The sequence below is a fragment of the Aquarana catesbeiana genome, linkage group LG07, assembly GCF_042186555.1.
Source record: "Aquarana catesbeiana isolate 2022-GZ linkage group LG07, ASM4218655v1, whole genome shotgun sequence".
NCBI classification, from domain to species: domain Eukaryota; kingdom Metazoa; phylum Chordata; class Amphibia; order Anura; family Ranidae; genus Aquarana; species Aquarana catesbeiana.
Window position 1 is genome coordinate 153,466,091 of NC_133330.1, and position 17,564 is coordinate 153,483,654.

Below are 17,564 nucleotides of genomic sequence, written 5' to 3' on the forward strand. Positions count from 1 at the left end.
ATAGAAGAAGAGGACAGGAAGGTAATACAATGCATTTGTGCTGCCACATCCAGTCCCACTCTGGATTGGACGGGTGATCTGTCTATCGAAGTCCCCGGACAAGGAAGAGGGGCTGAATGTGACGGCGCGCAGCAGGGAACACACAGCTATGAAAGCTGTGATGTTCCCGGCGCTGTAATCAAACAGGCGGTGGCTCTCCTCTCTTCTACGATATAGGAAGCCCCCCTGATAGGCGGCACCAGGGGCAGAGCCCCGCCCCATTTTCGGCAAGAATTCTCTTTTGGCTTTTTGCCGAAAGGGCCATTTTCGTCCGATGTGTTTCAGTGGCCGAAATTTCGGTGCATCCCTACTTACATATGTATTTTGGTGACAGTGTAGATTTAACATTCCATCATATTACGTTTAAAAATAAGAAGGATACATATATCAGTGGGAGCTGTGTTTGTTGACTTTTTACTTCAATAGTATGAGCATTAGAAGAGTTTTTTTTTTTTTTGAGACTATATGGTATTTATTTCACCCAGGGAGCCGACCTGCTCCCTCCACATCCCACAGAAGGGGAGTGGCCAGGAGGACTCACTGGGGCTAAAAGTGTATATTCATCCTCTCAATATTATTTTAAATGTTGTCATATACCTGAATATTGCCGATGACACCCAACCAAGGCAGAAGGAAAGGTTCTATTTTAGAAGGGTGGATATCAACTAAAAAAATAAATAATACGTTGAGAATGAATTAGTGAAATATTTAGCTATATCTAGGAGCAATATAAACGCAGTAAAATACTAGGGAGTATCGTAAGGGTAAAAGATGATATATTTAGTTCTATATAGTAATTAAGGTAGGCCGTATTTCATTATATTTATCTATTACGAATATATATTATGATGTAGTTGCCCATATTTCATTTTATAGACTGATTATAAATAATATATACTAACCCATAATTAAATAGAGGCTATGTAAATCAGCCAAGGTTTATATTCATTAAGTATAGGTGAAGACAGGACAATTCAAAAATATTTTGTAACAAATTTACTCCAAAAAAGAGATTATATGGTCATAACAATAATTAAAAAGGGATAAAGCTTAATCTGGCATCTTTACCTTAAACTAGAGTCTTGAAAACAAACAGCCGCACGTCCTGACATCCAGCAGATAACTGATGGACACAGGACATGCTGGTGGTTCCTAAATACCCCTCCCTATACCAATCAGCTGGCGCAGGTGATTGCAGCAGCTGATGTTGCTGGAGAGAGGAGGAGGGAGCAGGTCTCTCCGTAATGGCCCTGTCCCCAACGCGCATGCACAGCGTGTCAGTACCTCGGAGCGACGTCACGCGCACACCGCCCACAGACACGTGCAGCTTCACCGGCGGACTGCACGCATCTGCCGGAGTAGCAAGATGGAGGCCAGACGAAGATGTAATTACGTCTGTAGCCTCATAGTGCTGCCAGGGGCTGTGAAGCCCGAGCGGCTCAGTGTGCCGGGGCGGTCCTAGTGGCCTTACTGTGGAGCAAGGGGGGAGCGAGAGGCAAGACTACCGAAGGAGAAACAGTAACATCAGAAACATCCAATGCACATGTGAAGCATATACAGTACATGTGATGCAAGTACATAATCGTCATTCAAATATTGAAGAGATATTATTGATGAACATACAAACTTTTTTTTACAGCAAATGATATTCTATTACAGTAAATCAAAAATGCAAAGTACAATATAAATGAAGATACAGATACATGGGAAAAGAAAAAAGGGAGCACAATAGTTTGAGTTTTTACTAAACATATTATGTTTATCAAAGGGCAAATGGGGCTAGTAATTTCTCTACAACTGTAAATTAGAGATTATATACGATTTATTTTTCCATTCCTCTTGATGAAAAAGCTTCAAGGAATGGTTTGAAACAGATGGCTTCGTTTAACCCTGGTGACTGTGTGGCTTTTAACTGATGGATCCACCGTAGCTCCATTTGGAGAAGGACTTTGTTCCAGTCCCCTCCTCTGGGGCTAGGATGTATACGATCCAGGATTAGGAATTTACCATTTGGAAAGCTACTGCCATGCACTAATTTTAAATGACGTCCCAGAGGGAGATCCCGATTGCACACCTGCATACTTCTTATATGCCTGTATGCCCTCCTCCAAAATTACAATTTTGTTTTTCCAATAGAAAAACAAACGCAACTACATTGCAACATGTATATCTCTCCAAATGTTTAGCAATTTTCAAAATGCTTGGGATTGAAAACCTGACCATTTGGGAGAACAGGATTTCTTTGGGTGAGCATAAACCTACAATAGTTACATACATGTGGGACAATACTCATATGTGTGGGACATGTAACTATTGTAGGTTTATGCTCACCCAAAGAAATCCTGTTCTCCCAAATGGTCAGGTTTTCTATCCCAAGCATTTTGCAAATTGCAAAACATTTGGAGCGATATATATGTTGCAATGTAGTTGCAGTTGTTTTTATATTGCAAAAAACAAAATTAGAATTTTTGAGGAGGGCATACAAGCATATAAGAAGTATGCAGGTGTGCAACCCGGATCTCCCTCTGGGACGTCATGTAAAATTAGTGCATGGCGGTAGCTTTCAAAATGTTAAATTCTAAATCCTGGATCATATACACCCTAGCCCCAGAGGAAGGGACTGGAACAAAGTCCTTCTCCAAATGGAGCTACTGTGGATCGATCGGTTAAAAGCCACACAGTCAGCAGGGTTAAACGAAGCCATCTGTTTAAAACCATTCCTTGAAGGTTTTTCATCGGGAAGAATGGAAAAATAAAATCGTATATAATCTGTAATTTACAGTTATAGAGAAATCACTAGCTCCGTTTGCCCTTTGAGAAACATAATATGTTTAGTAAAAATTCTGAACTATTGTGCTCTCTTTTTCTTTTCCCATATATCTCTTTGTATCTTCATTTATATTGTACTTTGCATTTTTGATTTACTGTAATAGAATATCATTTGCTGTAAAAAAAAGTTTGTATGTTGTCCATTAATATATGTGCCATTTGTTGAAGATCTCTTCAATATTTGAATGACAACGATTATGTACTTGCATCACATGTACTGTATATGCGTCACATGTGCATTGGATGTTTCTGATGTTACTGTTTCTCCCTCAGTAGTCTTGCCTCTCGCTCCCCCCTTGCTCCACAGTAAGGCCACTAGGACTGCCCGGAACACTGAGCCGCCCGGGCTTCACAACCTGTGGCAGCACTATGAGGCTACAGACATAATTACATCTTCGTCTGGCCTTCATCTTGCTACTCCGCCGGACATGCACAGTCCGCTAGTGAAGCTGCATGTGTCAGTGTGCACGTGAAGTCGTTCCGAGGTGCCGGAGCATTGCGCATGCGCGTTGGGGACGGGGCTGCGCGCACACAGCCCAGGGGGTCATTACGGAGAGACCTGCTCCCCTCTCCTCTCTCCAGCAACATCAGCTGCCGCAATCACCTGCGCCAGTTGATTGGAGAGGGAGGGGTATTTAGGAACCACCAACACGTCCTGTGTCCATCAGTTATCTGCTGGATGTCAGGACGTGCGGCTGTTCGTTTTCAAGACTCTGGTTTAAGGTAAAGATACCTGACTAAACTTTATCCCTTTGAATTGTTATTGTGACCATATAATCTCTTTTTTTGGAGTTAATTTGCTACAAGATATTTTTGAACCATCCTATCTTCACCTATACCTAATGAATATAAACCTTGGCAGTTTTATACAGCCTCTATTTAATTATGGGTTAGTATATATTATTTATAATCAATCTATAAAACGAAATATGGGCAACTACAACTACATCATAATATATACTATTCGTAATAGCGCAAAATCATGAATTATGGCCTACCTTAATTACTACATAGAACTAAATATATCATCTTTTACCCTTACGATACTCCCCAGTATTTTACTGCGTTTATATTACTCCTAGATATAGCTGAATATTTCACTAATTCAGTCTCAACGTATTATATATTTTTTTAGTTGATATCACCCCTTCTAAAATAGAACCTCTCCTTCTGCCTTGGTTGGGTGTCATTGGCAATATTCAGGTATATGACAATATTTCAAATATTGAGAGGACGAATATACAAAATACGCATACATTTTTTGTCCTTGAACATTAGTATACCCCACAATGATTTATGCCTTTTATTGCAGGATCTCTTCACTTTCTGCCCCAGTGAGTCCTCCTGGCCACTCCTTCTGTGGGATGCGGAGGGAGCGGAAGATCGGCTCCCTAGGTGATATAACTACCATATAGTATTAAAAAAAACCTCTTCTGATGCTCATACTATTGAAGTAAAGAGTTAAACACAGCTCCCACTGATATATGTATCTTTCTTGTTTTTAAGCATAATATGATGGAATGTTAAATCTACCCTGTCACCAGAAAACATATGTAAGTGTACTTTCACAACTGTTATCTTTAATGCAATCTTATACTGCCAGACATTGTTTTCCAACTATATTATAGATATATTTGCCTCTTCAATACACAACCCTGAAGAAGAAAACTGTACTCCGAAACGCATTGGATGCAAGAGGATCATATATGTGTCTTTTCAGAATATAGTGACAATGTTATGGACTTATTACACATTTCTATATTCATATGCTTATTTTATTACTATGTTTAACTATTAATAAATGATTTTCTTTTAGTAACACTCTCAATACTCTTTAATTTTAACTTAGCATGCCTTTAAAGTCCACCATAGGGGATTTTCTTTTGTGTGCACAATATATCACGTGTTTACTCTTATACCCAAGCAATTACATGCGGGAGACCTAGCGGGATTATCAGCAATTAAGTGCGGGCAGAAGCCCCATTGAAAGCAATAGGAGGCTGGGAGCTTCTTGAGCTAATATCAGCCGCTCACGTGTAATCACTCATGGAGTAATTATCTGCGAATGGTTGGCCGTGAACACATAATCTGCGTCCAAGGCTGATCATTCACAGGTAATCACCAGTTTAAAGTTTCATTACTATGACTTTATAAAAGCCATTCATCACTGCATATATTTTTTTCAGTGGGTACATAATAAATACACCAGATGTCCGCTTAACAAATTTTATTTTGAACTAGCAAGATTTTTGAATTTACACTCTGTGCCCTAAGCTGAGCTGCACAATCAGTTCTTACCTGGTGTATCCAGATCATGTAGAACATATATATGTTTAAAAGGGTCGGAATTTTTGCTTTCCCTGGTACCAAAAAACACCACAGATAAAAGATCACGGTCACTGCTGATGATCTTGCTGGTGTAAACACTACGAATACACTTAAATAAAAAGAAAAAAAGAATTGATCACAAAACAATGCAATGTAGTATTGATACAATGCCAGTACATTGCAAGAGATTTTGTAAAAGGTAACCTTTTTTATATCGGTCCCCCTGTTACTCTGCACGGCAATTCCCAAAAAGTAATATAAGCCAACAAAAGTCCCAAACACTTCCCTTCGCTATAAAAATGCCAGCTACAGGATCCCATAGCAGTCAATCACATGAACAAATTCTTAAAAGAGAAGTATGGCCAAAGCTTGTTTGCCCATACATCACCTGTGGGTCACAAGAGTGTGATTATTTCTGCACCTGTGACCTAGATTAAGCTGACAGCAGGCTAAAGCCTGCTGTTGGCTGACATCACAGAGCCGGTCCAGGCTCTACAGAGATTCCGACAATAATGTCGGGATCTGCCCAGATGCCTGACTGGCAGCTGGCTCAGCCTTTCAACGGCACGATGAGAGCCTGAGCTGGCTGCTCCTGCCTTCTCCACAATCTGGCACTTCAGTTAACGCTGGAGGGGCAGAGCTTAGAGCTGGTGATTGATACTCACCACTCTGTGCTCAGAGTGGACCCAAGAACTGAGCAATCAGCAGTCTTGGATCACTCCGTTCTTGGTACAGAACCAGTTGGGCATGGCTGCTGCATCCAGGCGAGTATGAAAGTTTGTTTTTTGGAAACCCGCACTTTTTAGTCTAGGTTCACATCTATGTGGGCCGTGCTTGATGTGTTTTTCAGGCACGTTTTGCAGAGCATTTTGAGTTTTTAAACCCTTCTTTTTCATGCGTTTTTGCATGCAGTTTTCTTTAAAAACTCACTGTACATTGCTGGGTGTTAAGGCGCGGACCGGGAAGCCAGCCGCCACATCCTTAACCGACAGCTGTATGTAAAAAGAAAAAATTGCCACAATTTCGGGTCTGATATGGATTTGGAGGGGAACCCCCCCCACACCAAAATTTTAAAGAAAAATGACGTGGGTCCCCCCTAAAATGCATACCTGACCCTTATTCAAGCATGCAGCCCGGCAGGTCAGGAAAGGAAGGGGACAGGCGAGTGCCGCCCCCCTCCTGAACCATACCAGGCCGCATGCCCTCAACATGGGAGGATGGGTCCTTTGGGGCGGGGGGCAGAGCCTTGTTGACCCATGTTGATGGGGACAAGGGCCTCTTCCCCACAAACCTGGCAGGTGGTTGTGGGGGTCTGCGAGCAGGGGGCTTATTGGAATCTGGAAACTCCCTTTAAGAAGGGCCCCCCATATCCTGGCACCATGTGAATGAGTATATGGTACATTGTACCCCTATCCATTCATCCCAAAAAACAGTGAAGTGTTAAAAAATAAATTAAAAAACCAAGAGATGGTTTTTGACAAGTCCTTTATTAAAAAAGAAAAATGTCCCCCGTTGCAGCTCCAACGTGTCTTCCTTCTCCCCGAGCTGTCTTCTTCCCCCTGCCCCCTGTTTTTACCCACTAAAAACAAAAAGCCAATCTTCTAATGCGGTCTTCCCTTGTGACGTCACAAGGGGCAGTTCTCCGAGTGACATCAACGGATGGCCACGCCCCATGGCTATATAAGAATTGGCAGACAACGGGAGACAACACAACAGAGGAAGACAGCTGGAGAAGAAAAAAGTTAACTGGAGAAGGAAATGGCAACCCACTCCAGTATCCTTGCCAAGAAAACCACATGAACAGAAACAAAAGGCTAACACATATAACACTGGAAGAGGAGTCCCCCAGATCAGAAGGTGTCCAATGTGCTACTAGGAAAGAGCAGAAGGCAATTTCAAGTAGCTCCAGAGCTAATGCAAAGGGCCAAAGCCGCAAGGACTCAGCTGTGGATGGTAGCAGTGAAAGGAAAGTCTGATGCTGTAAAGAAGAATATGGCAAAGGAGCCTGGAATGTAAGATCAATGGATCAGGGCAAGCTGGATGAGGTCTAACAGATGATGGCAAGATTGAACATCGAAATCTTGGGAATTAAAATGGAGTGGAATGGGCAAATTCAACTCAGATGACTACTAAATCTACTACTATGGACAAGAATTTCTCAGAAGAAATGGTGTAGCCCTCAGTCGACAAAAGCATGAGGAAAGCAGTACTGGGGTACAATCCCAAAAATGACAAGATGATCTCAGTCTGTATCCAAGGCAAACCACTCATCACAATAATCCAAGTTTATGCACCAACCTCTGATGCTGAAGAAGCTGAGGTTGACCACTTTTATGAAGATCTACAACACCTTATAGAACTAGAAAAAAAAAAAAAAGATATCATTCTCATAATGTGAGATTAGAATGCTAAAGTAGGAAGTCAAAGCATATCCGGAATAACAGGTAAATATGGACTTGGAGTACAAAATGAAGCAAGACAAAGGCTAATAGAGAGTTTTGTCAAGAGAACACACTGGAAATAAACACTTTTCCAACAACCAAAGAGGCATGGTCATCACTGGCTGGACAATACAGAAATAAGATTGATTATATTCTCTGCAGCCAAGGATGGAGAAGCTCTATACAGTCAATCAATACAAGACCTGGAGCTGACTGTGGCTCAAACAACCTGGAGCTCAGACTATGAGCTTCTTATGGCAAAAGTCAGGATTAAATTGAAGAAAGTGGAAAAACACCATATCAGATATGATCTAAATCGTATCCCTTGTGAATACTCAGTGGAGGTGATGAATAGATTTAAAGGATTAGATCTGATAGAGTGCCTGAGGAACTATGGAAGGAAATGTGTAACATCATACAAGACGCAGCAATGAAAACTATCCCAAAGAAGAAGGAATGCAAGAAAGCAAACTGGCTATCTGATGAGGCCATACAAATAGCTGAACAAAGAAGGAAGGCAAAAGGAAAAATGTACTCAACTGAATGCAGACTTCCAGAGGATAGCAAGAAGAGACAAAAAGATCTCCTTAAACAATCAATGCAAAGAATTAGAGGAAAACAACAGAATGGGAAAGACTAGAGCACTTTTCAAGAAAATTGGGGCTATCAAGGGAAAGTTTTGTGCAAAGATGGGCACGATAATAGATAAAAATGGCAAGGACATGACAGAAGCAGAAGAGATAAAGAAGAGATGGCAAGAATACACAGAAGAACTATACAAGAATGATCTGAATTTCCCATATAACCACGATGATGTTTACATTCCGATACCAAAGAAAGGCATCGCCAAAGAATGTTCAAACTACCGTACAATCGCACTCATCTCGCACGCTAGCAAGGTTATGCTGAGAATTCTACAAGCTAGGCTTCGGCAGCATGTGAACTGAGAGCTACCACAAGTATAAGCTGGATTTCGAAGAGGCAGAGGAACTGGAGCTCAAATTGCCAACATTCGCCGAAACATGGAGAAAGCAAGGGAGTTCCAGAAAAAGGTCTACTTCTGAATTATGGACTACAGTAAAGCATTTGATTGCGTGGATCACACAAAGTTATGGCAAATACTGAAAGAAATGGGCATACTAGACCACCTCACCTGTCTTCCAAAAAACCTGTATGCAAATCAAGAAGCAACATTACGAACAGGAACAACTGACTGTTTCAAAATTGAGAAAGGAGTGCGGCAAGGATGTAGATCATCGCCCTACTTAAAGAGGAACTGCAGTCTGCTCATGTAATTTGTAATAAAAACATCTTTGCCATTCTGAAGCTTCCCACTATACACTTTGCATATTTTATATATACTGGGATTCTGTACTTGCCAAATATGCTGCAAAAATCTCCCTCCACTAAGTCTGGCTGCAGCCATTTTAAACTGTGGGCAGCTGAAGCTGCTGCCTGCTCACTTTCTGGATTTACAGACACACAGAAGCACGCCTTCAGCCCTGCAGCTCTCAATGGCCCTCTAGGACTCACCCCCCCCCCCCTTCCTGGTAAACTCTCAGAGTGAGAGAGAGCTGTGCATGAGGTGCATAAGCCTAGGCTAATGACCAGACAAGAAAGAGGAAGTGGGCTGTATAAGACATTTACTGGCAGAAAAAGAAAAAAAAAGTTTTACTATTTAAAGTTAAAACAACAAGGGCAGAAGATTTAATAGATGGAAAGATAAAAAAAATTATTGAAGGTCCGCTTTAACTTATATGCAGAGCACATAATGCGAAATGCCAGGATTGACGAAGCAAACGTTGGAAATTAAAAGTTCTGGGAGAAATATCAACAATCTGAGACATGCAGACAATACCACACTAATGGCAGAAAGTAAAGAACTAAAGAGTCTCTTAATGAAGGTGAAAGGCGGAGAGCACAAAAGCTAGCCTGAAATTAGAGATAAGATCACGGCAACCGGTCCCATCATTCCTTGGCAAATAGAAGAAGAAATGGAAAACAGTGACAGATTTGATCTTTCTAGACTTCAAGATCATGGCAGACGGTGACTGTAGCCATGTAATTAAGAGATGCTTGCTTCTTGGAAAGAAAGCAATGGCAAACCTAGACAACATTATAAAAAGCAGAGACATCACCCTACTGACAAAGTGCCGTACAGTCAAGGCTAGGGTATTTCCAGTAGAACCTATGACTGTGAAAGTTGGACCATAAGGAAGGCTGAACATCGAAGAATTGATGCTTTTGAACTATGGTGTTGGAGAAGACTCTTGAAAGTCCCTTGGACGGCAAGAAGATCAAACCAGTCAATCCTGAAGGAAATCAGCCCTGAAAATTCACTGGAAGGACGGATCCTGAAGCTGAAACTCGAATACTTTGGCCACCTAATGCGAAGAGAGGACTTATTGGAAAAAACCCTGATGCTGGGAAACATGGAAGGAAAAAGGAGAAGAGGATGACAGAAAACAAGATGAATAGATAGCATAATCGAAACAATGAACATGAAAATAAGCAAGCTCCGGGAGGCAGTGAAGGACAGAAAAGCCTGGCGTGCTATGGTCCACAAGGTCACGAAGAGTCGGACATGACTAAACAATAATGTACCTCATACTCGTTCACATGGGGAGGGCGGCATCCGGGGCCTGCTTTCTTAAAGGGGGATTTCAGATTCCGATAAGTCGCCCACCCGCAGACCCCCACAACCATTGGCCAAGGTTGTGAGGAAGAGGCCCTTGTCCCAATCAACAGTCTAAGGCTTGGTTCATAATAAATAGTCTGTGTCGGGAATGCATGCAAAATCATACGCATTCCTGACATATGCGCTGCTCTTTGGCACATTCACAGGGATGCCATTAATTCCTAATACCCCCACGCATTGGCAATTGCCATGCATTTTTGGTGCAGTGTGACTTTAAAAAAAAAAAAAAGGGTCGGGTACTTTTTCTGTTCCTGTGTTTCTGCAGGTAGAGCAGCCCATTTAAATGAATGGGCTTGCCCTACACGCAGCACACAGCTGCACATGTGAACCAAGGGCTAAATCACATATGGAGGTTTGGGGGGGGGGGGGGGGGGATGGATAAAGCCACATGGTTGAGTAATCTTATGCACTTTCAATACGAGTTGAATCCATATCAATTTGGAAGGAGCGGAGTTAATGTCATATGTAAGCTCGCACAAATAAAAATATAACAGTTCAATTAATTGTAGGGTTCACACATTTTAGATATGTTAATAAGCAGCTATTAAAATAAAGAAGGCATCTAATAAGGACGGCTAGGGAGTGAGGAGTAAATATACAAAAACAGCCTTTACAACTCTGTTCAAAAAAATATCTGCATGTAAGAAAAGAAACGTATGATGAAACCACCACTCTTAGGAAACGCATTACCTGCATTTTAACCACTTCAGCACTGGACACTTTTACCCCCTTCCTGCCCAGGGCAATATTCAGCTTTTCGCGCTGTCACAATTTGACAGACAATCATTCAGCCATGCAACATGGTACCCAAAATAATTTTTTATCATTTTTTGACACAGATAGAGCTTTCTTTTGGTGGCATTTAATCACCATTGGATTTAAAATTTTTTGCTAAACAAAAAAAGACCGAACACTTTGTAAAATTTAGCAAATAATCTTTCTTAAAAAATGTAGACCAAAATGTATTCTGCTACATTTCTTTGGTAAAAATAACCCAGATCAGTGTACAGTAAAACCTTGGTTTGAGAGCGTTCTGCAAGACAAGTAAAATTTTTAAATAAATTTTGACTTGATATACAAGCGATGTCTTGAAATACAAGTAGCGTCATGTCGCATCTGGGTATAAAAGAGAGGAGCCTCCATAGTTACATAGGCGCCTCCAAGTGTAGCAATATAGTTACATTAAATGAAGTTATAACATTTAGCAACTCATATGGTTGATGATTAAAACAGGCACATCTAAGTATGCAGGCATCCGGGGTAAAGCTGTCCGCATAGACCATCCTCCGCAAAGCCATCGACATCGTCCCTTCCACGCTGCGCTCCATGAGTTGTTCAATCGCTCTACTGCAGGGTAGTCTTCCCTGTCACGATTGCAAACTGACAGCGGTGAGAGCTGGCGGTGTGGGGGATGGTCTATGTGGACAGCTTTACCCCAGATGCCTGCATACATAGATGTGCCTCTTTTAATCTTCAACCATGTGAGTCACTAAATGTTGTATCTTCATTAAATGTAACCATATTGCTACACTTAGATGCGCCTCTCTTATCTTTTATACCCTGTAGCGCCTGCTGGATTTTGCTTCTGATCCCCTTGTGGAGGCTGTCATTTGTGGATGGACATTTTATGGTTACACAACCTGTCACATTGCTATAATCTTTTTATATGGACTTTAACCACTTGCCTATCGGGCACTTACACCCCCTTCCTGCCCAGGCCATTTTTCAGCTTTCAGCACTGTCACACTTTGAATGACAATTGCGCGGTCATGCTACACTGTACAAATTGTTTTATCCTTTTCTTCACACAAATAGAGCTTTCTTTTAGTGGTATTTAATCACTGCTGTTTTTTTGTTTTTTTTTTTACTAAAAAAAAAAAATAAAGACCAAACATTTTGAAAAAAAAAAATAAAGACCAAACATTTTGAAAAAAAAAATTTTTTTTACTTAATTTCTGTCAGTAAATTTTGTAACTAAGTAATTTTTCTCCTTCACTGATATGCTCTGATGAGGCGGCACTGATAGGCTGAACTGGTGGGCACTAATATGCCACACTTATGGGCACTGATAGGCGGCACTGATGGGTGGAATTAATGGATGGCACTGATGGGCATTGATCGACAGCAGTGATGGGCATTGAAGGGCAGCACTGATAGCCAGCACTGACTGGCATCACAAATGGGCACTGTTTGGTGGAACTTGTGGGCAGTGGTGGACACTGATTGCTGCCATTGGTGGGCACTGATTGGTGACACAGTTGGCGCTATATTGTAACCAGGGCACTGTCGATCAGTGCCCTGATTACATCCCTAGATGTCCCCTGTGAGGAGATGCCACTGATAGTGTGAGGCGAGGAGCACTTAGACACCTTCCCGCCCAGGCCAATTTTCAGCTTTCAGCGCTGTCGCAATTTGAATGACAATTGCAACACTGTACCCAAACAAATTTTTTATCATTTTGTTCCCACAAATAAAGCTTTATTTTGGTGGTATTTGATCACCTCTGCGGTTTTTATTTTTTGCGCAACAAATAAAAAAAGACTGAAAATTTTGAAAAGAAAACAAGTTTTTCTTTGTTTCTGTTAAAATTTTTTGTAAATAAGTACGTTTTCTTCTTCAATGACGGGCACTGATATGGCTGCACTCATGGGCACTGATACAGCGGCACTGATGGGCATCGATGATGTGGCACTGATGAGGTGGCACCGATGGGCACTCGTAGGTGGCACTGATGGGTACTTATGGGTGGCACTGACAAGTGGCACCGATGGGCACTGACAGGTGGCACTGATTGGTGGCATTGCTGGGCAGAACTGAAACATAATGGTGCCAATCAGTGGCCATTTGTGGGCACTGATTGGCACAGATTGGGCACATGTGGATGGCCATGGGGTACATACCTGGCCATCCACATGTTGCCCGTTCCCTGGTGGTCCAGTGTGGTCATCTGAGGGGGGGGCTGCGCTGACCCCCCCCCGTCAGGAGAGCCGCCGATCGGCTCTCCTCTACTCGAGTCTGTCAGACGCGAGTGAAGAAAAGCCGATCAACGGCTCTTCCTATTGACATCGTGATCAGCCATGATTGGACACGGCTGATCACGTGGTAAAGAGCCTCCACTGGAGGCTCTTTACCAAGATCGGTGGAGCGGTGTGTCAGGCTGACACACCGCTCCACCGATCGCCGCGATGCGCACCCCCGCGGCGGCATGTTATCCTGCTGGACGTCATATGACGCCCAGTCAGGATAACGGAACCACTGCCCGGCCGGGAAGTGGTTAAAGAGCCACAGACGTGACTCTTTACAGAGATCGGGGTCGCGCCGTCTCCTAGCAACATGGCGCTGGCGCGCGAGAGCGGCCTTTCTGGGACGCCGTCATATGACATTAGTCTGTAGAAAAGTTAGAGAGTCTAAAAACTATGAGATAGATAGATAAAAGTCCAAAAGGTTGCTGCACTTAAAAATTTCTGTTCTTTATTTATAAGGTCGGTGGGAGGACCTGATTGCTAGCACTAAGTCGCAAGATGGGTGCGGTTCTCCTCTGCGATTGAATGAAAAAAAAAAAAAATATATATATATATATATATATATATATATATATATATATATATATATATATATATATATATATATATATATATATATATATATATAGGTTGTCAGTACATCAGGACTGATAGATAGATATATATATATATCTATCTATCAGTCCTGATGTACTGACAACCTATCTCATTTCTTAAGGCTCTAAATGCCAGGACAGTAAAAACATCCCCCAAATGACCCTTTTGGAAAGTAGACAGTCCATTGTATTTAGCAAGAGGCATGGCGTGTTTTTTGAAGTTGAAGGAAAGCTGAATATATCCTGATGTGAAATCTTCAAAACTTTCACCACACCTCGTGCACTCAGTGTTTCCACTCCCCTTCGGTTAAAAACTCGCCAAATAGCCAATATATTTGGTGATCCCATGAGTAAGTCGTTATGACGAAACGTCGGGACATGCCTATACAGCAACCAGTTTTTCATGCTTGACGCTATATCGGAAGTGACGTTTAGAGGATCACGATCTTTCGCTGGAGAGATTAATGCTGTGTCCGCTGAGACCACATTACACCAGTACCTGCTGCTGCAAGTGGATGCCTCTAGGATTTATTGATCTGAGCTTATGTGAGTGCAATGTTCGAAGCTGTTTTAATAGAATAAAATTTTACGATACTGCACTATTGGAGCACTTTGTTTCATTATATATGGAGTGTACATGATATCAGGTGTCATGTCTGGATATCGATTAACACTGTTGGGGTTGATGCTGTTTTGCCACACATGAGAGTGCAAGGCATCGCTATTGGGTGAGTTTTTAACCAAAGAGGAGTGGAAACACTGAGTGTATGAGGTGTGGTGAAAGTCTTGAAGATTTCACATCAGGATATATTCAGTTTCCCTTGTCTGAGACTATCCAGTCTCATGTATGGACTATTTTTGCACAAACTTTATTATTACTTGTTTATGTTTTAGTGTTAATCACCATTACCTGTCACTGGGTTTATTTATACTGTTTAGTGCTACCATTTAATTTAGTTTACACTGTAAAGGCTTATTTATATTTATTTCATTTAAAGTAGCAGCTGTTGCACATTTAGGTTACTTTTGGCGCAGTGGTGGTACTTGAAGTGTGGGTGTATGGATCTTTTTGGACCAGTTTTGTTTTATACTATCACCAGTGCAGTACTGCATAATCATATCTGGTGTGGTGGTGAACAGGGACACCAACCAGTGACAGCATGTAAACAAATAAAAACACTTTTTTTTTACTTTTTATTCTCTTTTTTTTATTACAATTTCATTTTATTTTTCTTTATGAATGGCATCCATTCATCCAGTGCTTACTATTGGGAAGCTGTGATTGGCCACAGCTATCACATGGTACAGATGCACTGAGGTTGATCCAGTCTATACAATGTGATCATTGTGACCAATGGCTGCCATTCAATGTATACAATTGCCACATTATCTGCTGTGATTGGTCACAGCGATCACATGATACCTGAAGCAGCCCGGTACACCGATTTGTCAGATGACGCTGCAGTGCGGCCTGTGATCCTGGTAGGACATCATGGCAGCTCTCACACTCGGCGATCATATTACTATAGACCGGGTGGGAAGTGGTTTAACAAATACAAATAACTTGGCATTAGTACTTTCAGATTCACTGTCATTATCTGCATACTTAGTCCTGGTCAAGGAGCCAAAGTAATGAAGCCACATGGCAGCTAAGAAACTAGTATTTTCAAAAGGAGGAGGTAGTATTGGCAGCCTCTGTTTCTCTATTGACAGTATAAGTTTTTACTGTCATTACTACATTTATTGTAGTAATAGGCAACTCAAAATAAATATATTACCTGTAGTGCTATTTCAAAAGGAGGAAGGTCTTCATCACTCAGACTATCAAACATTGACTTTGAGGCATCAACCAGGAAGATTATACTGTCTCTACCAGCAAAGCGAAACTCTAAATGGATATATAAAAACCAAAAGATTAGTAAATTAAAGAAGCTTAAAACATTCATATGTTCAGTACATAAATATGAATTAGCAGATCATTATTTTGGCACCAAGATTTTACTACAATTCATAATTCAAACTGATATTAAACCCAAAAACAAAAATGTTACCTATTACAGTATACCAATTCTTAGATCCTTCTTTTTCCCTCTTTAGTTTCATCTGGTGATCTTGCCAGCAATTCGGTTTTTCAGCTTCCTTTAATCACTTGCTGGCCAAGGAGGTCCATGGACATCCTTGAGTTGCAGTGGTTATACCAGGATGATGGCTGCAGCTACAGGCATTAACCCGGTATCTTTGTTTTCAGCTGAGATTCACTTTTTTTGTAAAAGCGAGCCTAAAATCTCTACAGTATAGGAAACCGGAAGTGATGAGCATTTGCGTCACTTCTGGTTTCCCGGATGTAGCCATTCTTTAATTGGTAGAAAAGAAGGGGGGGGGAGGCCGGAGGCCACATGGGACTTTAAATGAGGCAGTAGACAGGTTGGAGTAAGGTAAAAAATGTGTACAAGTTTATTGGTAAAAAATTCTAGGTATACAGCACATGTGAAGGGTTACGTGTGCATGCGCACAAACCATAGCCTACATGAATGCATGTGTAGACAACAATCAAAGAAAGTGTATCTAACCATATATAATTGTAACAAATATACACTGTACAATAGATGCATAGATATATGCTAGGGAGCACAGAACACATGATGTAAAAGGTGAGTATGAAAAATAAAAAATAAAATGATGAGGTACATCAAAAAATTGATCAATATCAGATCCAATTAAAAGCCCAGTGGCTGCATCCTTGGTGCCCGACGCGTTTCTGTGAATACACTTCTTCAGGGGCGGATGCTACAGGATTTCTGAAATTACAAAATATGAAGCCATCAAAAAATAAAAAATAAAAATAAATACAACCAGAAAGGACAATATGTCAATTTCTGGGTACTCACAATGTAGCCAGACTGTGATACAAGGCAGGGACTGGGCAAGGAATATGCTCTCCCCCGGAGCTGGGGTGGCAGGCACTTGAGCGCAGGACAGGCGCACATTGGCATCATCCCCAAAGCACAACCATCATCTCCACAACAAAGCCAATCATGAGTCAGGGTGGTGGACAAAGATCTAAAGTGGATGAATAAATCCATGAGGATAATCAAAATGCTGGCACTTAAGAGTAAGGGGAGTAAAGAAAGTAATATGGTCATAGCGTATTACCTTGAAGGTGCTTGAAACCAGAGCTAACCACCACTGTGGCGTCTGCATGGTGTAGAAAGGAGAGGGGAGGATGTGCCCGGGGCAACGCCTGATATGCGTCCCGACCGCGCCAATGATTGCCACCGACGTCACGCTACGGGCCGACAGTGCGTGGGGCAGAGCCCCTGCTCGGCGGCAGGGACCCACCCAGGCTGACGCCATTGCGTACAGCTACGTCAGCACCAGATGGAACAATGCGCCCGCACAGCGGCGCCAGCTAGTGACGTCATGCGCAGGAGCATTGCGTGGCGCCGATGCGGTGTGGGCATCCACCCGATCCCCCACACCAAACCAGCCCAAAAACAAGGGGGCGGACGTGGGGGGGATGGGGAGGGCATGCAGAACGCATCGCAGCTCCGGGAGAGAAACAACCCGAAGCCCAGAATCCAGCTAACACATTGGATCGTGCAAGGTGCGC

General features: G+C 42.0%; 1 protein-coding gene across 4 annotated transcripts in view; it reads right to left on the reverse strand.

Annotated features, from left to right (window-relative positions):
* Positions 1–17,564, reverse strand: part of XRCC6 (X-ray repair cross complementing 6) — a 302,212-nt gene that overhangs the window by 200,528 nt on the left and 84,120 nt on the right. For all 4 annotated transcript variants that reach the window (XM_073592729.1, XM_073592730.1, XM_073592731.1 and 1 more), the window contains 2 exons: positions 15,733–15,842; positions 5,167–5,305 (listed from right to left, as the gene is read on the reverse strand). In XM_073592729.1, coding sequence (XP_073448830.1) covers positions 5,167–5,305; positions 15,733–15,842 — 249 coding nt within the window. The remainder of the gene's footprint in view (positions 1–5,166; positions 5,306–15,732; positions 15,843–17,564) is intronic.